Here is a 25,299-nt window from a genome sequence, read left to right as displayed (position 1 = left end):
ATCCATCTATCCATACATACATACATATACACACATTCACACACTCTATCTCTCTCTCTCTCTATATATTCTATATGTTAAATGAATAGATACATATGGTCTACTTCACATATAATATAATATAATATAATATAATATAATATAATATAATATAATATAATATAATATAATATAAAGGTAAATATCTATAAACATTGAAAATGTTATATATATATATATATATATATATATATATATATATATATATATATATATACTATAATAATTACAATTCCATTAAAATTACAAATCAGTAAATAAATTAATAATAATAATCTACTTATATATTGATTCAATAAATAAATATATGAGTATGCCTGTAATAAAAAATAAATAAAGTGTGAATCGCAGATGTTGAATGTTGCATTGCAGCATCCATTCGGGCTCCCGTAGAAACCATCGTGACGTGGTTGAGCTCTTGGAGAAAATCAGGATAATCTACGTAACCGTCCATCCTCATCCTCATCGTCATCCTCGCGAGCAGCGGGTCGGTCTGTGTCCTCTTCATACGCGAAACCGAGAGCCATGGCCGCACAGAAGATCAACGAGGCGCACGATCACATCGCCAAAGCCGAGAAATGGTGAGATAAGGACTATTCTCAATGAGCGGACAGAACAGATCGTTTCACACACACACACACTGCGTTCGGATCGGCCTGCTGTCGCTGTCAGTCAGACTGTCACTAATACTGCTAGATAAGCGGATGCAGCTGGTTTTTCAGCTCAATCATTGGTGCAGTTTTGTCCTGATGATTAAGTGAGATGATACGCGATCATTATAATATTCCACAGCGAGACTGATTGCGTAATCGCGCGTGCAGTGCTAGAGGTTACCTTGGCGACAGCTGCAGTGGTCCTGATGTGGTCATTATTATGAGGGTTCTACTGATGATGTGGGCCATTCCTGAAAAGCATCATGTGCCCATCATGTAGGGGAGTACCGGGGCAAGACAGACATGACAGTAAACAGAAGATTTAAAATCTAAAGTTCTGTTACACAGGTGTGTTTTTTGACACACTTTGCATTCACCTAAATTATGTGCATTATGAATTATGATGATTTAAAAAAATATAAATATTTATTTTTTTGTAATATGTGTTCCCCTTGTGGAAAATAAATACTTTAAAAAGAGTATGGAAATTATTTAAAATAATATAAGTGTGAACTGAATGCAATGTTTTAAAAACCCAATTGTATAGTATTTACAATTAAATGAAAATGCATTATAGTTTAAATTTACATTGAGCCTATGTGTTTTCTGACTAAAGTACATAAGTAAATGTAATTGAATAACTCTGTTGTCTTTAAAATATTGTAGTGTACTACTAAATATACTGAAAAGCTTTCATGGTAAACTAAAGTATGCTTTAGTTCTATTGAAATTTTATTACAAATTTCTAATGATAAAATTGCATTTGATTGCATTTAAAATATACTGTATTTACTTGAAATGTAATATCGAATAACACTACAGTTTAAATTTTATTGCTATATTAAGATTAAAATAAGTTTACTTCTTCAAAAGTTATACTTTTTAGTTATACACATGCAGTACATTTAAGCAGCACACCGATTGTTAAAAACAGTTGAATTTTACCTCATGCAGCTTGAAGACCAGCATGACCAAGTGGAAACCTGATTATGATGGAGCCGCTTCAGAGATGGCAAAAGCAGGTGATGAATAAAGTGATGTCTTGCACTGATGTTATTGATAGATACAGTGAAATATTATGAGCATAACACAATGTCTGTTGGTGTTATATCAGCTGTGGCTTTTAAAAACGCCAAACAGTTTGAACAAGCGAAGGATGCGTATCTGAAGGAGGCTGAGTACCACACAGAAAACAAAGCGTATCCTTCTCCTGCACATCAGACTGCAGTTACTAGTTCAGGACAGAAGAAGAAATCAGAATTATCATGGTTCATTTAACAGCCGTATATCACTGGGGGTTACTGTATCTGTAATTTTTATGCTTATTTGTGATTTATCTGTAAATACTGAGTAAAATGTATTGCCAGAATGTGCCATATACAGTACGATTTTATTTTATTTTTAAAGAAAAATATTTTTGTTATTCAGCAAGGATGCATTAAAGACGTTCATAGGCTTTTAACTTAAATAATCACTGATTAAGCAATGTTTTTAACATTGATTATAATCAGAAATGTTTCTTGATTATCAAATCAGCATATTAATCTGATTTCTGAAGATCATGTGACACTGAAGACTGGAGGGCTGATGTTGAAAATACAGCGGAGCATCACAGAAATACATTACATTTTACAATATATTCCCATAGAAAACAGTTGCTTTAAATTTTATAATAATATTTCACAATATTACAGTGTTTACAATATTTTTTTGATCAATTAAATGCATCCTTGTTGAGCATAAGAGAAAACTCCAACCAACCCCAAACTTTCAAACAGTGTAGTATTTGAGTAACTCTTGGTTTTATTCTCTCATTCGGTACTTATATTTACTTAACTACAATTCACAGACTCTTCCATGCAGCAAAGTAAGTGAGCATTAATATTTCATATACTTATTACCCCTAAGTCTGTACAGACAATACAAAGCCAAACTAATCTAAAGTCTACCAGTTTCTTTTAACAGTTGTTCTACGTATAGATCTAAACAATGGCACCCATCATAACTCATGCTGTTCTTCTTCTCAGAGCGTATGAACAAGCCGGCATGATGCTGAAGGTGAGTTGGTCACACAGGGATTGTTATGGACGGCCTGTAGGTTTCAGGAGTGTCTGAATGTCTCTTGTCCGTCGGCAGGACATGAAGAAAATGCCTGAAGCCATTCAGCTGATCGAGAAGGCCAGCATCATGTACATGGAGAATGGGACGTCTGGCACTGCTGGAATGGCCTTGGACAGGGCTGGGAAGTGAGTAAACGGATCGAAACACTTCCTGAGAGGTCACTTGTGTGCTTTCTCATGTGTAAACAACTATAATATGCATGCAAAGCATGTGTTACCATTACCAGTGTTAACTAGTGCCATCTGCTTTTTCAGACTCATCGAGCCGATGGATCTGGAGAAAGCCGTGGACTTGTACCAGAAGGCCGCATCTGTGTTTGAGGTGAGGAAACGCAAGCATGATCATCCTAAATACTCGTGCGTAACCCATGTGAACTGCTCTGTGATGTGTTCAGAATGAAGATCGTCTCAGACAGGCTGCAGAGCTCCTGGGAAAAGCCTCCAGACTTCTGGTGAGACTGCGCAGGTATGTCTTAAAGCATTAAACTGCTCAAATGATGCTCAGTTATAATGCTTAACATGATTTAAAGTTCAGAAAATACATGGAACGCTCTGTTTAAGTTCCCGTTGCTTTAAAGCTCCGCCTTCTGAAAAGCCAAGTCCACTCTGATTGGTCAGCTGACCCCCATCTTTTATAAACTGGTAAATTTATCATAACCGAGTTTCAACAGCTGTAAACAGTATTACTGTATATCTACTGTACAGTAACTGCCATCCATATTGGAAGTCCATATGTTTTTTTGGCCTTCGCGGTGAAAAAACAGCATCTCCTCGATATCACTTTACTGCTCTTTTTGGGCGGGCCAAAGCAGCAGTAGGCGGGCATTATGCAAATTTGCAATGTGCAATCATAGCTAAATCAATAAATAAAATAATGGCAGGATTACAAATAAGGCATTTCAGGCAAGATTTTCTGTTGGAATCTCTTTGATTATGACTTTGTGCTTGTATCAGCTCTATTATCCACTAAAGGAAATATAAAATTAAAAAAAGCATAATAGGTGCCATTTCAGCATTAATAGTCCATGTCATAATACCGCCTTTGTTTAGTCTTCAGTAAATTAAATAGTTCCATATAATATAATTTAATCATCTTTATTACTTCACTTGCTCTCCTGATGACTTCACAATAGTGCTGTTAACTAAAACTAAATATATAAAACAAACGTATACATTGAAATAAAATAAATGAAATATAAAAAAGTTAAAATTGATTTAAAATTAAGATGTTTTTTTTATAAAAATGACAAAAACTAAATGACAAAAACTTAAATTAACAGAAAAACTGAAAATGTCTGAGACACAAAAGCTAATTATAGTCGTTATTCACTGATAGTCGTCCTCGTTAGCTTTTCTTATGCCTTCAAAAGTGTTGTTACGTAAACTATATTAGTATAATATCAGTATAATAGAAATCCTAATAGTCAGAACCCTAAAAATTGAAATAAAAATAAAAGTAAATGAATCAAATAAATAAAAATAAAAACATAAAAAAATATAAAAACACACAAAACATGTTTTAACATGTAAAATGTTTACTTAAAAATAAAAATATCCAAATAAAAACAAATTCTTATTAACTTATTTTATTTCAGTTAGTTGGCACATTTCTATTTTTTGTTGAGGTTGAAGTACTAAAATGACAAAAAACGAAATTTTAATAAAAATGTACAAATCACAAAAAAGCACAAACTTAAATTAAAGTGAAAAAATTTAAAATATTATAAAAAAAGAACAGAAAACAAGAAATACTATGTAATGCCATGTATTATAATAATGATAGCAAACTAACACTGGTTCATGATTCTGTATGCTAGCTGTTCAAGGATCATTAATAAACCAGTGTTATGTATTCTTTATTACAGTGTGTGTTGTTTCTTGTCCTCAGGCTGGATGACGCTGCTGTGTCCCTTCAGAAAGAGAAGAACATGTACAAGGAAATTGAGAATTACCCAACCTGCTTTAAGGTGCAAATACTGATATTCACCTGGAGTTTTTGGAATAAACTTTTAATGTACAATTGAGCTTTTATAATATTGCATGAGTTTCAACAGATGTTTGATATTGCAGAAAACCATTGCTCAAGTGCTGGTTCATCTCCACAGAGGAGACTTTGTGGCTGCAGACAAGTGTGTCAGAGAAAGTTACAGGTACGAACGAGTAACATCATCCATCGTCCTTGCATCATCTCTGCTCAGTGTGAAATTATTGTGTTGTTCAGTCTCCCAGGGTTCAGCGGGAGCGAGGACTGTGTTTCGATGGAGACGTTACTGGCGGCATTTGACGAGCAGGACGAGGATGTGATGTCACGCGTGTGCAACTCACCTTTACTGAAGTACATGGACAACGACGTGAGTCTCAGGCATGATATTATACTCCGAACAGAACAATACTGTGAGAAAAAGAGAGAGAAAAATAACTCATTACTCTCAATAAAGAAGTAATTTAGCTCAGTATTTGTGAGTTAAAATTAAATTAGATTTTCTTCTTAAATTATATTAAATTAAAATAAAACTATAAATTAATAACAACATTATTCTCTTATGTTTTCCATTTTAAGTATTGTATTAAATGAAATGTATTTCTGTGATGCAACGCTGAATAGAAAGTTCAAAAGACCAGCCTTTATTTGAAATAGAAATCTTAAAGCCTAAAAAAAATTATTTTTCAGTTTTGATCAATTTAATGCATCACTGATGATGAAAAGTATTCATTTCTTTAAGAATATATATTTTTTTTATTAATTTAAAAAATGTTGAATCTTACTGACCATAAACATTTGATGAATAGTGTACAAGTTAGTATAATTTTTCTGTAAAATCATTATAAATAAATTGACAAACAATTTTGGTTAAGAATCGTTAAGGATCACTTATATGTATATAAGTTTTAGTTTGCATTTGTTTAATTTTTTTTTTACTTTTGTTGTGTATTTTTAGGTTATATTTAATATGCATGTGTAGTTTTTCTCTTGTATTTTAGTTTTAACTCTTATTTTTATTGTATTTTTTTATTTTTATTTTTTAAGTAATTTTGTACTACAACTTAAAACAAAAATACCTTTGCAACAAGCTGAAATAAAATAATCGTAAGTTGTTTTTAATATATTTAATTTTATATATTGCATATTTTATTTCAAGTAAATAAAGTTTTTTTATGACTTTATTTTTAATTAACAATAACCTTGGTGGAAACAAAATATATGTACCAGGCCCAGGCATTAACTATATTTCCAAAAATCCAATAATCATCTTATCATTCAGTAATAACGAGCTGTTTTCTTGTGTGTGTGTGTGTGTGTGTGTGTGCAGTATGCCAAGCTGGCGATCTCTCTGAAGGTGCCCGGTGGAGGCGGTGGGAAGAAGAAGAAAGCTCCTGGTGCTCCTCAAGGAGGCAGCGCTGGTCCTCCACCCGCAGAGGAAGACGACGATTACGAGGGAGGTTTATGTTAATGGAGAGAATGACAGACTCCTCCATCCATGAGTGTGTGTGTGTGTGTGTGTGTGTGTGTGTGTGTGTGAACAAGCATATCAGTGTTTCCTGTCTTTGTGCAGAGAGGCATTCCTGAGGAATTCTGTTCCCGTTTGTCCCATCTGTAGGAGTGTCCCAATTCCAGTGTGTTTACATATTAGACATTTTCTTCATCATGAGATTTGAAGCCTCTTTCTGTTATCAATGAAAAATATTTTTGCTGAAAGTTTGAAAAGCTTGAAAGAGCGCGATTATAAATGTAACTTAAAAAACAACAACAACAACAACAACAACTGTTACTGCCAGTGTTGGGGAAAGTTGCTTTTAAAGTTACTCACTCACTCATTAAAAAGTAACTAATAGTGATACTTACTTTTTATGGAACTTAATGCACTTACGTTACTTTCGTGTTGCTTTTTCTCACGTGGTCTTGGCTTGCTTATTTATTTCTAATAACAATAACCCCAAAAGTTATATTTTTGGTAACTGTAAAAGCCCTTTACATCAAAAGTGAAATGAGTAAGTCTCTGCACCTCGCTCCTATTTCTCATGAACGGGAAAAAACTAAAAGTTACTTTCTTTTAATTTTAAAAGTAGTGCGTTACTTTACTAGTTACTTGAAAAAAGTAATCAGATTATATGATGTAGAATAAAATGTTAAAATATCTAGTGTTAAACCATGACCTTATTTAACAAAGAAAAAACAAAAAACATTCAGAAACACCATTGACTTCAGGGTAATGACTTTCAGTGCACTTGTTCTCCATTGGTCAATCAATCAGATAGTCCCTTTCCAGAAATCACACCATTAATTCAACCTCTAAACTGTAAGCACTGGAAGTTTTTAGTGTGTGTGTGTGTGTGTGTGTGTGTGTGTGTGAAATCATAAATTGTGTTTAGATATGTTTTAATTTCATAATGAAAATGTGTAGTTGTGTACAGAAGCTGTTACTTATTTTTATTTATGAACACTGTGTAATGTCAAAGTGATGTTAAATCAGTTATAATCTTTGTAAAATACTATGATGTTATTATTATGTATAGTAATTTATTGTAAGTGTTGTTGAAATGTAAATGTCGCTGTGGAGTGAGGCGTCATGCTGCGTTTCCAAATACAATATACAAGCTGACAGGCATAAAGATGCAAAAATAACTTAATAAATCACAGTCTACACTGTTTGGTCTGCTGTGTTTTCTCATAAACTATCTAGAGAATTACCTGATGAAATAAACGTTAAATTAAATAAACTCAAACTGATTTCAAATGGTAACTCAATTTTCATTTGGTGTTGATCTACTTAACTAAAATGTAAAGGTAAACATTTATTAAAATAAAAAAACTATATAGACATGTAAAAAAATGTATATTAAGAATAAAAATAATAGTACAATTATTAATAATAATAAATTAAATACATTTAAAAAGAAAAATTAAATAAATAAATATAAATAAATAAATAAAAATATATTTAAAATACATATACAGTGTAGAAAGAAGCCTCTTATGCTGCCTCTTACTTAATAATACTGCATTTATTTGATTGCAGTAAAAACTAATGTTGTGAAATACTATTATAATTTAAAATAACTGATTTCTATGTGTATATATTGTAAAATGTAATTTATTTCTGTGGTGCTCCGCTGTATTTTCAGCATCAGTCCTCCAGTCTTCAGTGTCACATGATCTTCAGAAATCATTCTGATATGATGATTTACTGCTCAAGAAACATTTCTGATTATTATCAATGTTGAAAACAGCTGTGCTGTGTAATATTTCTGTGCAAACCGTGAAACAATGAGAAATACAGGAACAAAAAAGTGAATAAAAAGCACTTTTGCCCTTTAATCGTGTGCTATATTTGAAGTCAATAAACTCCCATTTCTTGTTTCATCCAGATACAGTTTCCATTTTTCCCCATTTTGAAAAAGTTCTGCACACATAAGGTAATGTAAGCGTTTCATGTCAAACATTAATTTTCATTCATGCGACATTGTCTTTAATGCATAGTTCAAAGATGGACTCAAAACAATATTGAGTGTCATCTTTGAGCATCAGCACAAGACGATCCATCAGCATGGAGCTCATATTGATATTCATATAAATCATATACATGATCCCATTGTAAACTGAGACTCCAGCAGTACATCTGTGAGACCCTGATGCAAAGAAACCTCGTTCCTGAGTATAACTCACCTGTCATATTGCTCAAATAAATACAAGTATGAAGTACAAATATGAGTCAGATTCTTCTCCATGTACAAACAGCTTTCTGACGAGCACAACTCGCAGTCCTGGTGATGCATACGAACAGTAATAACTCTACTCTAACAATCTGCAAATGTGTCATGTCTTCAAGGATCTGTTAATAACTAACATTCATTATTCACTGTCACCACAAGTCAGATGTTTAGCTACATAATCATTCATTAAAACATGAGCTGAACTAACCTAAAGTGTTCATTCTGTTCATGTTGCATGAATGAAGCACATTTTACGCCGTTGTTGCATTGTGAAAATCAAACAATGCTTTGGGAAATAATTGATTTTGCCCATATTTCATGAATTCTGAATGCATTTCTGTGTGAATCATCCATAAAATTATTTTGATTTACAGAGAAACACATTAAAAAATAATTCATAACAAATTTCTGTATGAATAATCCATTACAAATCGTGTTTTACTGAAAAAGGGTATACAAACAAATTTATTTTTCTGTATAAATAATTAATAAATTCATTTGAATTTATGAAGAAACATTCAAAAATCTGTCCTGAACTAATTTTGATTAAATTATTCATAAAATCATTAGAATTTACAAAGAAGTGCAGAAAGAAGCAAATTTAAATTATTTTTTTTAACTTATTTCTGTGGAAATAATCACTAAAAAAGAAACATAAAAAAAACATTTAGAACATTTAATGTATAGATAATTCATAAAATCATTTGGATTTATGAAGAATATTTTAAAATTCATTCTGAACCGATTTCTGTGCAAATTTGTTCATAAAATCACTTTGACTTGTGAAGAAATCTACACAGAAATCCATTCCCAAATTTCTTCTGAACAAATCTGTTTAAATTACTCCTGAAATGATTTGGATTCCCAAAGAAATGTGCACAGAAACAAGAATTCTCTCTGTTTAACAAATGAGTTGCTGAAACTGATAATTCATTATAGTGTGAAAATAATCTCCCATTAGTTATGAAAAGTCATTATACATATAAAACACCAAATGTACTTTTCACTTCCCAAATCAGTGTTCATAAATTACAGATGTTAGTTGCGTATGTTCCTCTTCGCACTTTGTTGCACATGAGAAAAAAGGTTGCTATCCTGTTTTCGTGAAATGATCCGAATGTATTCCTGAGAGAGATAGTGGATCATGATGCATCTAGTTGATTGTACAAATGAAATAAGGCAAATAGGGACAGTCAAGTCATTCACAGCGCCACCTACAGAGTCTAAAGTAGGTTGAGTATTTCTTAATTAAGGTGAAAGTTGCATCATAGACGAAGCCCTAAAGTTCATTTATCAAACACTAGCAAGTGCACATACACCGGATAAAAAAACGGCACGAGTGCTAACGTTACATTAGTTAGCATGAAGAACAATCGGTTCAATCCAACACTTGCAATTCCAGCTTTGTGCTTCTCGTGGTTCATCTGGAGTTCCTCCTCATCCTCACTCGCTCTTCTCTCTGGCCCACTTGATCATGGTTTCTGGAGAGCGGTAGAGGAAGATGAGTTTGGTGTACAGGTCTTCCTCCAGGTCCAGTTCTCCCGTCTCTCGGACCAGGAAGATGTCGGTGCAGAGCTTGAGGATCCGGTTCACGTTAGGCATCTCATCGAACATGATGGTGTGCGAGATCCCGCTGAAGAATTCACGCACAAACTTCCCGATAACCAGAACCACCGACATGTACAGACCCATGATCCTGTGCACACACAGGTTCACACGCTTTAATCCTAGATTGATCAAATCTATCTCCATTAGGTTCATATGGATTTCATTTGGGATGTGCAACATTATGACCATTTCTATAGAAGCTCATTTTCACCATGGAATGAAACAAAAAAAAGTACATGCAACTTCTCAAAATTCAAAAAAAAGAAAAAAAAGAAAACTCAGACCTGCAAGGAGAATGTAATTGCAAGATGCATTTAGGATATTTTAGAATATATTTAGAATTGCAAAAAAAGGTAATAATTCTGGCTTTTATCTCACCACAAAATTGCATTTATTCCTCACGACTTTTTCATGCAATTATGAATTTATATCTCTCAAAAAAAAAACAAAAAAAAATCTGAATTGAAAGATAAAAACTTGCAATTAACAAATTTTTAGACCATGGCAGAATTTTTGTTTTCTTTCTAAGGGCTGCATGAAGAAAAGTCCAAATTTTTAGATTTATTATTATTATTCTGCGATGGAATCAGACGTCTCTTAAATCATTATTTATTTTTTTCATCCATCATATAAGTAAATATTGTAAACTAATGCCAGAATATATATTTTTATTATTATATGCTCACAGAAGCTGCATGTATTTGATAATAAATACAGTAAAAACAGTAATGTTTTGAAACATTATTACAATTTAAAATAACTTGCTTCTATTTGAATACATTCACAAGCTAGTCTTCAGTGTCACATGATCCTTCAGAAATCATTCTAATATGCTGATTTACCATTCAAGAAACATTTCTGATTATTAAACATGTTGAAAACAGCTGTGTTGATGAATATTTTTGAGGATTATTTCAGGATTCCCAGGAGTCAAAAATAACAGCATTTATTTGAATCTTTTGCAACATTCTAAATGTCTTCACTGTCACTTTTGAAAAATGTAACAATTTTAACATTCTGAATAAACGCAGTAATTTCTCAATAATATTCTTAGCAGTCATAAACATTTGAAATGCAGTGTATCATAAATGTACATCTGGGTGCATCCCTGTATTGAATTTAACTTAAACTTTAAATTTGGTTTTTAAAAATGTATTCTTAAACAGACAAACCTCTATACATCTCTTTAATGTTAGTGCTGTGAGGACAGAAACATGTCTTCACTCACCCATAACCAGCCAGGAAGCCCAGACTGGGAGGACTGACTTCGTCACTGAAGATATAGATGTCCAGACCAGATTCGTTTGCTTTCCTGGCTGAGCCCACAGACAACGGCCCTGGTTCTGTCTGATTCACCACCCACCACTCTTGGATGGCGTCTGATCTGTCTCTTTTCGCTTTGTTGTCTGTGCTGGAGTTACGTAAGGACAGTATGATGTTCATGTATTCTTTACCTTAGAGAGCACACAGAAGAGTGAAGAGAAACAGATCTGTTGATGAATGCTGTAGAAACACATGGGAAATTTAGCAAAGGCAAAGCTATGCCTGGTGGAGAGCTGGAAGTTTTACCATTTTTGTAGAGCTGCGCAATAGGCTTGGCATTGGAGTCACTTGGTGCTCTGATGTATCTTGGAAAAATGTTTTCGATGAGCCTTAATAAAAAACACCATTACAATTTACCATTCAGTCAAATGGCTTTTTAGTGGTAAAAAAGTAAGGAAAAATATGTCTGTGTTTGAAGCTTGAACTCACACTTCTTTGTGTTCGGTTCCATTCAGTAGTTTTTTGAGCTTAGTTCTCGTGGGCATGTCCAAGTTAATCGTGTGTTTTCCTATTGCAGTTTCAGCTTTGGCACCTAAACTGAGGTTTCTGTTGGATAAATACAGCAAATGAAAACAAACAGAAATGAATTCAGTTACTTCATTAATGAAAATCGTTAACATCTTTGTCCTGACCAGAGCGGCACATAATTCAAATCAATGCCATTACATGCAAAACAAATTCTCATGAGGGGATACCAGGGTGATGACTGTATGAAACATGTCTGGCTCACACAAAATAAATTTGTATTTGTTGGATTAAAAGTAATTCATGAAAGAAATCGAAAAATGTTGTCTATAATTGTTATTCATTTGTATTTTATAAAAAAAATAACCACCGGAAAGTGAAAATTTGCTGCTAATTTACTCATCCTCAGGCCATCCAAGATTTTTAGTTGAAGCCGTGGTCCTTGGTGATTAATATAATGCAAGTCAGCGTCTAGCAGCACTTTGAGAGTCAAAAACAGCATATCAGGGACCACAAAATTAATACCCGCCGCTCTCGATGATACATTGAGGTCTAATGAAGTGAAATGATTTACATTAATTCAGATCCTTAGGCAAATGGGGAAATCTGTTTCCTTCAGACAGTTTGTTTCAATGAACAAGTATGTTTACATAATAAACATTTCATATTTTTTTTATTAGGGTTGGTAATTTAATGCATTAATTAGATTAATTAATTATGGAGACAAATAATGCGTTAAAATAATTAACGCATTTAACGCACTTTCTCCACCCCAGACCTATGTGGATCATTTGCCATTTCATACAGTCGATTGATGACTAATATGAAACAGGACAACAACTTACTGTGTGATGGAGCCTAGAGAATATCCCTAAATTCAAGATATGGGGCAAAATGTTGTCTTGTTTTTACATCACATAGTTAAGAAATATCACACGAGCTGTAGGCTAAGTGCAATATCACATGAATGCAAATGTGATTCTCATCTTGTACAACAGTTCATTAAGAAGTTAGGATTGTGTTATTTTAGACACAATGCTGTCTGTTTTGCTCAATTTTGCCAACCAAAATATAAAGACAAATCAGAACTGTACATCTCCGAGCAACCCACATCAGCATTTCATTTCTTAATCCACGTTTTGAACGAATTTGAACCATTTGGCACAGACCGATCGGTTTATGACATCAAAGTACCGCGAAAGCGATTGAAAAGCACAAGGAGTCGTCTGCTCTTTAAGCTCTTGTTGTTCTTTGATGTCACACACCGATCGATCTGATGGTGATGATCCACTTCAAGTCGAACAAGCCTAATGATTCAATGAACCATTCATAAAGAACCATTTACTTCACTCCTGAATGAATCAGCCATTTGAACGAATCAACGAATGAATAAATGACTCGATGTCTTAATCATTAAGACATTTCCCACCACCTACTGGCAGTTTTAGTTTATTATTTAGAGTATAATTTCATTAAAGAAATAATTTCATATTTTTACAATAATAATAAAATTAATAAAATAAATTATTAAAGTTTTAATAAAAGATGACAATTCTGTCATCATTTACTCACATGGTCCAAAAGAGTATATGTAATAAATTTTATCAAACAAAAAACTTCTAGATGAACCTACTTTTTGTAATCTCTGTTCGATGCTTTGCACAACAATGACTTTAAATTATCTTTTCAGAGTAATTTCTCCAAATTTGATGTGTGTGTGATTCATTAGATTAATTAATCACCACATCATGTAATTAAATAGATTAAAAATTTTAATCGCTTTCCAGATCTATTTTTTATAATTAAAGCACCTAATAGCGATGTGAAGCATGAATGCTTTACATGTCTAAAGTACCGTATTTTTCGGACGATAAGTCGCACCTGAGTATAAGTCGCATCAATCCAAAAATACGTCATAATGAGGGAAAAAACATATATAAGTTGCACTGGACTATAAGTCGCATTCATTTAGAACCAAGAACCAAGAGAAAACATTACCGGGGTAACGCTGCCACACGACACACACACACATGCTTAGGATGCTGCCTTAAGAGCAAGCGTTCTATGTAGCCTGTGTTATTTCTCACTCTCTCACCTTCTCGGACTCCCTCCAGCATTTGAGGATGAAGATGTGAGCGTAGATGTCCTCCACACAGATCCAGCTAGACAAGCTGAGCGTCGTGTCCGTCCAAACCCAGTCCGTCTCCAGCCGCCAGAGGGCGCTCTATGATTTCAGGTTAGACTACAGGAGCTCTGAGCAGCATAGAGCGCCCTCTCGCGGCTGGAGACGGTAATGTTTTCTCTTGGTTAATTTCTCTTGGTTCATTTCTCTCAGTTCATGTCAAATTAATTTTGATAAATAAGTCGCACCTGACTATAAGTCGCAGGACCAGCCAAACTATGAAAAAAAGTGCGACTTATAGTCCGGAAAATACGGTATATAAAGTAAATAAACTAGCGCAATGTTGGGGGTTCGATTCCCCGGGAACACATGATAGGTAAAAATTGATAGCCTGAATGCACTGTAAGTCGCTTTGGATAAAAGCGTTTTTTTAAAAAAAATTTAATTTAATTTTACATAAACAATGAGAAACCGTTGAGACTTTTCGCCCCTTCATTCAAGCGTTTGGTTCACTCATGCTCATATCAGATTCAAACTCAGTTTCCTCAGTTCAGTGACTGTTTTTAGGAACTGAAGCACTGAATGATTCATTCATCACAGGATCAGATATTTCCAGTCGGAGCGACTGTCAGGCGTCTGAAAGTGATTTTTGATTGAATAACTTGTAGATCTGTGCTGCTCGAGCCGTTGTGAACTAAAGAATGATTTGCTCGCCTTAGGCTCTGGACTACAGGCAATTATGTTGTGAATAATGTTTGGTTTCTTGCACAAACCGATCACTTTGCTTCATAAGACCTCAACATATTGTCAGGAGCCACAGGTATTAATTTTTAATTCTCAAAGATGGGCTGACTGTTCTACTGAAGAAAAATATAAAAGCAGATTTCCAGTGAACTGTCCCTTGAATATGATATCTAGTATAATAACATTATGGGATCTCAGGATGAAATCATTTTTATTTCACCCATCAGCCGCCGCTAGCAGACCAGGTTCTTCTAAGCGCTCTGTCTAAGCCTGTATGCTGCTGTGATGTTGAACTCTACCTCTGTATGGACCAGGTGAAGGTGAGAGGAAACTTCTCGTTCGTGTCATTGAGCATATTAATGAGGTTCTTCTTGCTCGGGGGGCTGATGGTCCAGAGCGAGTTGGAACTTCCTTCTAGTTCTGCTATTGTCAAATCCTCATAATTATAAGACTCCAGGAACAGCTGGGCACTCTTTAGAAACAATCCGGGATGCACAATTTATCATTATCAGACAATATTAACTTCTTGCATTGGTTTGACAATAAAGCACATCAGATATATCGGAAATCATTTCTATATATTGGTGCATTACTAGAAAACATGTTCATGTCAAAATACGAAGGAGCCACTGTGATCTTAACAGACAGTTAGTTGCTTACTGCATTAGCATGGTATATTTTTGACAACTTGGCAAACTCTGTGTCTGAAGAGATTTGTTTCAGATGGTTCAGCTGGGCGCTCATTGTGAAGATCGGCTGAAAATAGAATAAAAAAGAAAAAAGAAAAAAAAAAGAAAGAGCACCATGTTAATTATCAAATGGTAAGCAACCTGAGATCTGAACGCTTCCAAAAACATCAGATCACCTAGACAGCATTGAGATTAAATGGTGAACAAATAGAGATTTGACTGACTGAAATATAAAAAAAAATTAATCTAAATTGTAAATACTGCAAAACAGTACAAAAAAACAAGAAATAATAAAACTTGAGATAAAATATAATTACTAAAGTTTAAACTAAAATAAAAAAGAATACAAAAGAATAATAATAACTTATAAAATAATAAATATATAATTTAAATAAGTAGAAAAACACTGCAAAAAACAAGAACTATTAGAACTTGAGATAACATAATTACTAAAGTTTAAACTAAAATAAAAAATGAAAACAAAATAAGAATAATAAATTATAATAAATATATAATTTAAATAAATAGAAAAACACAGCAAAATACAATAACTAATAAATCTGATATAATATAAAATTACAAAAAAAGTAACTAAATTAAACTAAAAAAGAAAACAAAAATAATAAAGTCTAATAATAATAATAAATGATAATACACTATATTAATAAAAATACTTAAAAAATTACAAAAACATAAAATTATTAAAACCAAAAATAAAATAAAAAATAAATAAAATAAAATTCAAAATATTAACAGTATATGAACTAATAAGTAAATTAACCTCAATAATAACTGAAATGTTTCTAATCAACTGATCTGAAGTGCTTTCTTATAATCTTACTGGATGACTCAAGTGTCTCGACAAATGTCTTTCAGGAGAAACACCTGGGACAGAATTAATAGCAATAAAATATTCCTTGGTTTTTACAGAACATAAAAGCTGGCAGAAATCTGAAATGACCATGCAGATGAGCAGCACAGTGTCCTAAATGTGAGGTGCACCTGAAGTCCTCCCAGCGTGAGCGTGACGGACACGTCCAGCGGGGTGTTGACCACTCCTGCCACAGATTTGACCAGAGACATGAAGAGCAGCGGGAACCAAACGATGCAGATCAGGAGCATCACGATCAGGCCGCCCATTCCATACTTGATGAACTTCTTCTTCTTCTGCCCGCGGGGCTGAGGGTAACGCTGCCACACGACACACACACATGCTTAGGATGCTGCCTTAAGAGCAAGCGCTCTATGTAGCCTGTGTTATTTCTCACTCTCTCACCTTCTCGGACTCCCTCCAGCATTTGAGGATGAAGATGTGAGCGTAGATGTCCTCCACACAGATCCAGCTAGACAAGCTGAGCGTCGTGTCCGTCCAAACCCAGTCCATCACCGCACGCAGCTCCGTCAGGAACGGGATCAGACGGAACCTGGGACACACAACGCATACTAGAATGTATAGAAACCGACTTGGTTTGCTTTAATTTCCTTTTACTTATAAAATTAGTGGTTGACCTATATATCAGATGATATTTGACTTTTTATTTTTTTTATTATCAGCATTGTAGATAGTTTTTTTGTCAGGCTTATGTATCAGAAGTGGGACTTTTTCTTTGAGAATAACTGGGATTTAAAAATTAAATAAATAATTTAACAATAAATGGGACTTTTATTTTGACAGTGATAAGAATGTCAGCACCTGCGCTCACATTGTCTGTCTACATTAAAAAAATAATAACCTCAATTAAAAAAATTATATACATTTTATTTTTTATAGATTTCATGTTTTTAACATTTTCTTTATTTGTAATAAAATAAAATAAAAAATACTATAATAGGATTACAGAATAAAGTTGACATCCAAAGTATAAATCAGTATATTTTACAGATTTTTGTTTTTAAATTTAAGTTCAAATGATTTTTTTTCCAGATAATTAATTTTAAAATGATTTTTTCCCAATTTAGTATATATTATGTAAAATAATTATAAAGAACCAGTCATCCATGTGTTTTAACTATCTTTATTTGAAATAGTCTGAAATCATATATATATATATATATCAGCTGAGATATATGATGCTCTCTGAGATATCAGACATGCATCACTGCTGTTCAACAGGTTTCTCACCCGTGGAAGAGGAAGAGGTTGACGTAGTTGTAGCTCTTGGTGAGGAAGTTTCCCAGGATGCGAGTTGGATATCCACAGCGGATCTGATACGCTGACAGGCCGAAGTAAATACATTTGACGAAGTACCAGACCTGAGCGATCGGGTTCTGACTGAAGCGCCTGCACAGAGGAGATCAAACACCTTTGTTCTAACAGATTACTACACACTCAAAAAAAAGTACTTTCACCTTTGCTAATTTTACTTAATCCGTTCATGTTATGATTACTTAAAAAAAAATTATTTAACAATGTGAACTTGATTTAATCTAGTTCATTCAACAAAAAAGTGTGTATTGTCAGCTTTACTTAAAAATTATTTGTTCAGCCAACATAACATTTTTGAGTAAAGGTAACATATTAGTGAAACCAACACAGACTTGCATCTCATTGGCTGAGGATTTCTGCAGTGTATTATGGGTAATTGTTATTCTGTCACCCTCTTGGAGAAGTGTAGCACCATTAGATAGGTAGATGAGTAATACAATTTATAGCAATTAAGTTGTTCTAATAAATTTTAGAACAAAAAAAAAAAAAAGAAACAAACGGTTTGAAATGTTGCTTTGTAATTTAAATATGTTTGTGATATGCTTGATAAGCTGTAAATATAGAAAGGTTTCAATGAAAAGTAATATTAATCAGCTGCTCATGATCCTAATGCAGGGGGTGGCATTCCTAAAATGGCATTAATCAAATTTTATGTCATCACTATTTAACATTTTCAGGTACAATTTACTCATTTGTTGTTTGTTGACTCTATTAAGGTTTGTTAAGTTTACTTAAACTTATTTTGTAAAATTAACTTAATTATTAAAAACATTGTCCAAAACATTGCAGATTAGTTGGGCTGACACTATTAAATTAAGCTTTGCCCAACCATAGTAAATAAGTTGAATCAACCTTAATAAATTAAGTTGACCCAACGTAAGTACATTAAATTGGAGTAACAGAGTTGCATAATGCTGAAATAAAGCAAATTAATCATGTGGAAATCCTTTCCATGATTTTTTTATGTTCGTTCAAAGAGTTATTTTTTTTTGTGCATATTCTTATTACATTTGATTATTTCTGGATGCCATTGCTAAAATACATTTTTAGTTAACAAAGAGATTGTCTAAATCGAAATCATGAAACTTTAAGTTTAACAACAATTACATTTTGAGGACCTTTTTCCTCAAATTCTGTTGTTGTTTGTTTTTTCCTCACCTCAGATTTCATGTTTTTCAGTTTTCATTTTTCTGGATTCTGGTTTTAATGATTTTAATGAATTTATTAAACTTTTCATATGGCCATATGAAATGTTGTTTTTTTCCCTCTTAATTTTATTTTTTATATAGTTTATACATAAATAGTTAGACTCTCACTAAAATGACATTTTGTTGATGAATTTTGATCATTGCAAAATGATCAAAATGATGTAAAAATTTAACAGACCAAACCTATTTTAATCTTTTTAAGGAATAACGAACATATAATAAAATATGTAAAAACCATCCTGAATTAATATATATATATATATATATATATATATATATATATATATATATATATATATATATATATATATATATATATATATATATATAAAAACAGCTAAAAAAAAAAAAGCTAAAAATTGATAGCCTGAATGCACTGTAAGTTGCATCAGCTAAATGCATAAATAATCTTTTATTTAATTTATATATATATATATATATATATATATATATATATATATATATATATATATATATATATATATATATATATTGTTTATTATTCCTTTATTTTTCTCTTTGTATTAAGAGGCCACACCCACATCTTAGCCACACCCACACATTAACCAGCTCTCTTTGATTAATTAATTAACACTGGTTTAAGAATACCAGTTTGACCATTTGATTTGTGTCCTGAGGAACGCTGTTTAGTTGAGACAGTTATATCTATTTTTAACTAGTTGTAATGATTTAAGTATTAAGTATTTAGCCACATATTCCTGATTTTAATTCAGATCAGAATCCTGTTTGTTGCCTCAAGTTAAACTGAGAAGTGTAGTTCCCAGCGTTGTTTTACCTGTCTGTGACTCCTGGTAGGATGAAAAACATCCAGAAATGGATGCCGAACACCAGGACGACCTGGAAAATCACTTTTCCCATCACTGTCTTGCGGAGGTACAGGGCGCGATCCACCACCATCGTGCCGAACTGGATGAGCACCATGACGAGGAACGGCCCGGGGACTTGGTCTTCTGACAGCGAGGATGTGATATCAGCACCAGCATGATGTTTCTGTAAGCCACAACACACAGCCATGGAAAGTCCATTTTCAGAGTCAATTTAGAAGAGAAAAGGGCAGATCTGATCTGAAACCTTGCTGTCTAGTGGCATGCATTGTGCATATTATTATGGTCACTCTTTATAATTCCAAATATTTTTCAAATTTACCCCAAATGCATAAAATCCAAAGACAATAATGATAAAATCAATGGTGTCTGCTAAAAACATCAAGACGTAGACATCCGTCACGGCGCTGTACTCCGGATGGATCAGGTTATAGAAGAACTGACGGATGGGCTGATAAAACTCAACCAGTCTGAAGAGAGAAGATAAACAGAGACTCCTAAAATATATTAAACATAGGATAAAGAATGAAAGAGTGCACATCAGTCAGCCAAAACAGTCAGCAAGAAATGCCATTCACAACCCTTCTGTAATCTGTTCAGTGAGAGAAAACTTAAATTTATCCATTACCCAGTTGATTGGATCTTTTAAATTGCAGGGTGCTATTGAATTAAAAAATTCTGATTATGTTTCCCATTTAAATTTTGGATTCTGTTTTAATACTTTAATTCAATTTAAACAAGCAAAAGGCATGTCTAATAACTGAATTCATAAAATTTAATAATTTATTAAAATGATAACAATAATAGTGTCATAAGAAATATTTTTCTTAAAAAATCTGTTGTCTGTTTTAATTGTCGGGATTTATTTATTTTTTTTTACAATTGAATGCAAATTTATCATCAAAGAAAACGGTAATAAAGCATATGCATAAATCTTTAACAATTTAACCTTTTAAAAAAATTATTAATTTTTATTTTGGAAAACAGTGATGCACAAGAGAGATCTACACTTTAAAATTAAAACACGGAACAAAAATGTTTTAATAGTCCTTAAAAACTAATGTTTAATATACTGCATTATTATTATTATTATTAATTTGAAAAGTACATTTTATTGTACAATAGTAAGTCATTATTAAATAATCAAAGTTAAATCAAGCTTTTATTTTGACGGGTTGTCATGAAGGGCTTTACGTTTTTGTATGTACAGTATCTGATGACAGTTTTAGCATATTGAGACGACAGACGAGTGTCATGCGTGCTTCAGTACGTGTTGTAGATACACGCAAAACATGCAAACCTCATATTTTGCATTTTAATAATCACAGGCACTAATCCATATTGATCTGATTAAAAAATCTAAAGAATCAAGAAATCTAAAATTATAAATCAAAATATTCTACAATTTTTATGATTGGATTCCAGGGCCCATTAACTGAGCTCTGATATTTTTGGTTCATATTATTTGTCTCCTCCCACACAGCTTTCACTGCATACACAGAAAGAAAAAGTTGCCTCAGAGGTGGAGAAAGATTAAAATTATTGAATATAAATTCATTCTTTTGATATAATATTATAAATATGATCATTTTTAAATTAAGATTTTTTTTTGTATTATTATTTGTTTTATATATCAACATGATGCATTTTTAAAAATCTTTCACAATAGCATCTCTGTTCCCAAACACACTTACTTTTTGATCACATAAACCTTTACTTTGATGAGCTGCTCTCGGATCTTCTCCATGATCATTTCTTTCCGGCTCTTCTGAGGAATTTCTGGCTCTGCGATGCTGTTTTCCCTGCGAATGCTGTTCCGTGTGCTTGAGCTGCCTGTGAAACCCAACCAGCAACCAAACTTCACTATAGCAATGCTTAAACAAACGGTTAATTTCACAATGATGATGCTAGATCAAGATGAGCCAGTACTGGTGATATCGATGCACGAGTTTATCTATGCATGTGAATCTGAGGTCTGGGATGTTTGTGTTACGACTGCTCACCGTGTTTGGAGCGCACAGATGAGCGGCGGGACAGGTGAAATCCACTAGTGCTCTCCCGCGACAGGTGAGGCCGATGCTGAGGGTAACGTACGTCCTTGTGCACCTTGGACAAATCCACGAACATGCTGAGGTTCACAGACTTGAACGAGTACCATGGAGAACTCTTCTTCTCTTCCTTGGGAGCCATCTTCCCCTCGTCTACAGACTCGTCCTGACTAAGACACTCATCCTTATGGGACGCTTTAGGATCGTCTTCATCCCAGAGTCCGTGACACTGAGCCCCGATAGAGAGAGACAGCAGGTGCATTAATGAAGGAGAACAAACTTAAAGTTTTCTATTGCTAGACTGATTCATCCGAGACCCATTTATTGCCTGCTTAAGTTGTAAAGTAAATAAAAGGCATTTTCTGCAAACAGGATAAAAATAGCTATAGTATTACATTAATCAATACAAATAAATAAATTAAAAAACACAAAATTAGGTACTGCAGGTCTGCAAAATAATAGCAAACATCTTCTTAAATAAATCCAAAATGCTCATATAATATTTTAAAAAGTTACACTTTATGAAGGCATGTTGGATTGTGTTTTAAAATCACAAAGTGTTGATTACTTCATAAAATCGCAAAGTAAAAAAAAAATTCAGCATGACATTGCAAAATCTGAAACTTAGAAAGGAGAAATATATAAATCTTATTTTTTTATATAATATACAAATAATTTAATATAAATAAGAATAATTATTATTATATTTATAAATATTTTTTATATTATATTTATGAATTTTATGTATATTTCTTGTTTTTATTTTCTTATATTACTAGGTACCCTGGTGAAAAGTACAATGTGATGCTGAAGCTTTTCACTTGTGTTTGATTTTCTGAAATAGTTCAATAATCCTCAAATGCTAGGAATTGATTTTAAAATACATTTTATGGTTTTCAAAGCTCTCAAAAGTCTAGTGGCTTCTTTTAGATTTCTTAAAGTCAGGTGAATTATGTTTCCAGCTGAATCTTGGCTCTAATCTTTCCTCTAAGCTGCTAAACGTCTCAAAACTAAAGCAGAAAACAAGCAAAGCAGCTGTGATTTATTCTGAACAAGAGTTTGGAACACAACATCCATTAGTGTGCAAAACGTAAAGCTCAAATAAATATGCACAATATAATATAATAATAAAAATATACTTATTCATGTTTTTAATTTCTATATACTCTGCATACATTTTTGCATATGCTAATTCGCAGCTAACAGGGAACATTTGCTCAAAAGTTATATGTTTTTTTAATCATGCACTCAAAAGCCCAAAAACAATTTACATGATTTTTCAGAAATGTTGTAGGTGGGCATCTAATGATATCTAAAAATGTTCAAATGTTACTACCTGTTTCGGAATGTTCAGAGAACATTCAAATGTAACATTCCTTAAATGATCAAACAGAATGTTCCTTTAAACTTTGGCGTAACTAAAAGAACAAAAACTTTTTGAAAACATCTAAAGATTCCGGACACTTTGAACATTCTGAGAACTTTTGGAAATAATATTTTCATGACTTCATGACAACATATTTTCATTCTTGAAGCAAGAATATATATATATTTCTTATTTATTTATTTTTTAACAAAAAGCACAATTATACTTGAAAGTTGCGAACCTTTAGTATGGATCGGTGGAAAAACAGCACCAGCAGCTGAACCAGGTCATAGTGCACGTATCCTTCTTTCTTCTCTGTGCCGATGATGTTGGGCGGATGGTACGGCTTCCCCTTGTTGAATTCCAGGTTCTGGTTGAATGGGAAAAAGCTGAACTGGAAGAAGTATTTGACGACGATGGTGACCTTGAGGAAATAAAAACACATTTATGAATTATTCATACACACATTTAAAGGAATAGTTCACCTAAAACTTAAATTTGCTGAAATTGTCCTCATCCTCGAGGCATCTAAGATCTAAATGAGTTTGTTTCTTCATCAGATTTGATGAAATGTAGCATTCCATCACTTGCTCATCAAGGGATGCTCTTCAGTGAATGGGTGCCGTCAGAATGAGAGTCCAAACAGCTGATAAAAACATCACAATAAATCCACAGCACTCTAGTCAATCAGTTATCTCTTGATTCAGACAAGATGACTCCTTTACTCGAGAAAGCAATATTATAGACAAAGGACTCAATGGTTTAATGATAAAATTGTCTTCATTATGGATTTGTTTCTGACAAACACGCAGCTTTGGGCTCCTCAAGACATTAAGTGATGGATTGGAGTGCTGTGGATTACTTGTGGATTACTCTGATGTTTTTTTCAGCTGTTTGGACTTTCATTCTGACGGCACCCATTCACTACAGAGCATCCATTGCTGAGACACTAATACAATGATACATTTCTCCAAATCTGATCTGATGAAGAAACAAACTCATTTATATCTCGGATTGCCTGATGGTGTATAACTTGGCCTGCACAGAATCTGTGCCTACAGAATTAATTTCTATAGCATTCTCCAAAAAACAAACCCTGACCTCTGTGTACACGATGGCCGTCATCCAGAAACGCTTGCTGGGCCGAGGAATGGAGAGCATCGCCCACAGGAAGATGAGGATGGGCAGCACCAGAGTAGCCATGGATGCTGAGATCATGTGGTTGAGGATGATGACCAGGAAACAGACCATCTCAGAGTGCGCCACCAGCAGGTTATAAAGAGCATAACACAGCTGGAGCCCGAGCGGCTGCGATTTATAGAAATGCTCAGAGTTCTCCAGCTCCTCATCATAGAACATTCTGGGTAACAGCGCGAAAACAATCTTATTAAATGACCGTATGTAGACAATCACATACCAACAATTCACACTTCTATTGTGCACTAGTTTTGCTGGTGAGGAGAAATTGCATTCTTTAGGAAATAATATTTAATAGTATTACAGATATGGAGATATAAAGATGTATATAGATTTAAAATTTAAGTAAAATGGGTAACTGAAATAAAACAATTTAAGTCTAAAAATAAATTAATAAAGTAAATGCAAGTGAATTAAATGCATTTAAGTTAAAATACTAAAATTAAATAAAACTGAAACAAAAGTAAATCTAAAGCTTAAATAAATAAAAAAAAGACAAATATTTTGGTATTAGAAAAAAAAATGAAATGGCACATAACAAAACTATTCACTGAGATCAAACTAAAACTTAAATATAAATTAAAAATAATTTCAAACACCTTTGAAAACAATAACTGAAACAAAAGCACATGATAAAATTTCTAACTGTAATAAAACTAAGCCTTAATCACAAATAAAAAAGAACTATTTTAAAATGTCTTAAAAAAAAAAAAAAGATAAAGGCACATAATAAAACTACTGAGATAAAACTAAAGCTTAAACACAAATTTAATTACAAATATTTAGAAATGTATATTAAAAAATTTATACAAATGAAAAAAATAAACAAACAAACAAACAAAGATTAAAAAAAAAATTACCAAAACGTAATAAAATGATTAAAAATGAAACTGAAAATCTAAAAATAAAAAGCAAATTCAAAATATTAATAAAGACTGTAATAGTAAAACAACA

General features: G+C 33.0%; 2 protein-coding genes across 2 annotated transcripts in view; one reads left to right on the top strand and one right to left on the bottom strand.

The window, feature by feature from the left end:
* The first annotated feature begins 360 nt into the window (after nt 1-360).
* On the top strand, nt 361-7,460 carry LOC113112521 (gamma-soluble NSF attachment protein-like). Its single transcript, XM_026278186.1, has 12 exons — nt 361-620; nt 1,647-1,714; nt 1,807-1,891; nt 2,542-2,559; nt 2,720-2,750; nt 2,829-2,938; nt 3,068-3,134; nt 3,208-3,278; nt 4,701-4,779; nt 4,883-4,962; nt 5,034-5,163; nt 6,124-7,460. The coding sequence occupies exons 1-12, from the start codon at nt 565-567 to the stop codon at nt 6,262-6,264; spliced, it is 936 nt and encodes a 311-aa protein (XP_026133971.1). The 5' UTR covers nt 361-564; the 3' UTR covers nt 6,265-7,460.
* Nucleotides 7,461-7,976: 516 nt separating this feature from the next.
* Nucleotides 7,977-25,299, bottom strand: part of LOC113112520 (piezo-type mechanosensitive ion channel component 2-like) — a 59,757-nt gene continuing 42,434 nt past the window's right edge. Inside the window, exons 40-54 of the mRNA XM_026278173.1 lie at nt 24,250-24,508; nt 23,390-23,572; nt 21,738-22,011; nt 21,429-21,567; nt 20,057-20,204; nt 19,686-19,900; nt 17,598-17,756; nt 16,752-16,899; nt 16,478-16,666; nt 15,447-15,542; nt 15,086-15,258; nt 11,885-12,001; nt 11,702-11,784; nt 11,361-11,586; nt 7,977-10,220 (exon numbers count right to left, since the gene is read on the bottom strand). Coding sequence (XP_026133958.1) covers nt 9,968-10,220; nt 11,361-11,586; nt 11,702-11,784; nt 11,885-12,001; nt 15,086-15,258; nt 15,447-15,542; nt 16,478-16,666; nt 16,752-16,899; nt 17,598-17,756; nt 19,686-19,900; nt 20,057-20,204; nt 21,429-21,567; nt 21,738-22,011; nt 23,390-23,572; nt 24,250-24,508 — 2,662 coding nt within the window. The 3' untranslated portion in view covers nt 7,977-9,967. The remainder of the gene's footprint in view (nt 10,221-11,360; nt 11,587-11,701; nt 11,785-11,884; nt 12,002-15,085; nt 15,259-15,446; nt 15,543-16,477; nt 16,667-16,751; nt 16,900-17,597; nt 17,757-19,685; nt 19,901-20,056; nt 20,205-21,428; nt 21,568-21,737; nt 22,012-23,389; nt 23,573-24,249; nt 24,509-25,299) is intronic.

This window comes from Carassius auratus, chromosome 2 (assembly GCF_003368295.1).
Source record: "Carassius auratus strain Wakin chromosome 2, ASM336829v1, whole genome shotgun sequence".
NCBI classification, from domain to species: Eukaryota; Metazoa; Chordata; class Actinopteri; order Cypriniformes; family Cyprinidae; genus Carassius; species Carassius auratus.
The sequence above is the reverse complement of the archived record's forward strand: the minus strand, read 5'-3'. Positions and strand labels throughout refer to the sequence as shown.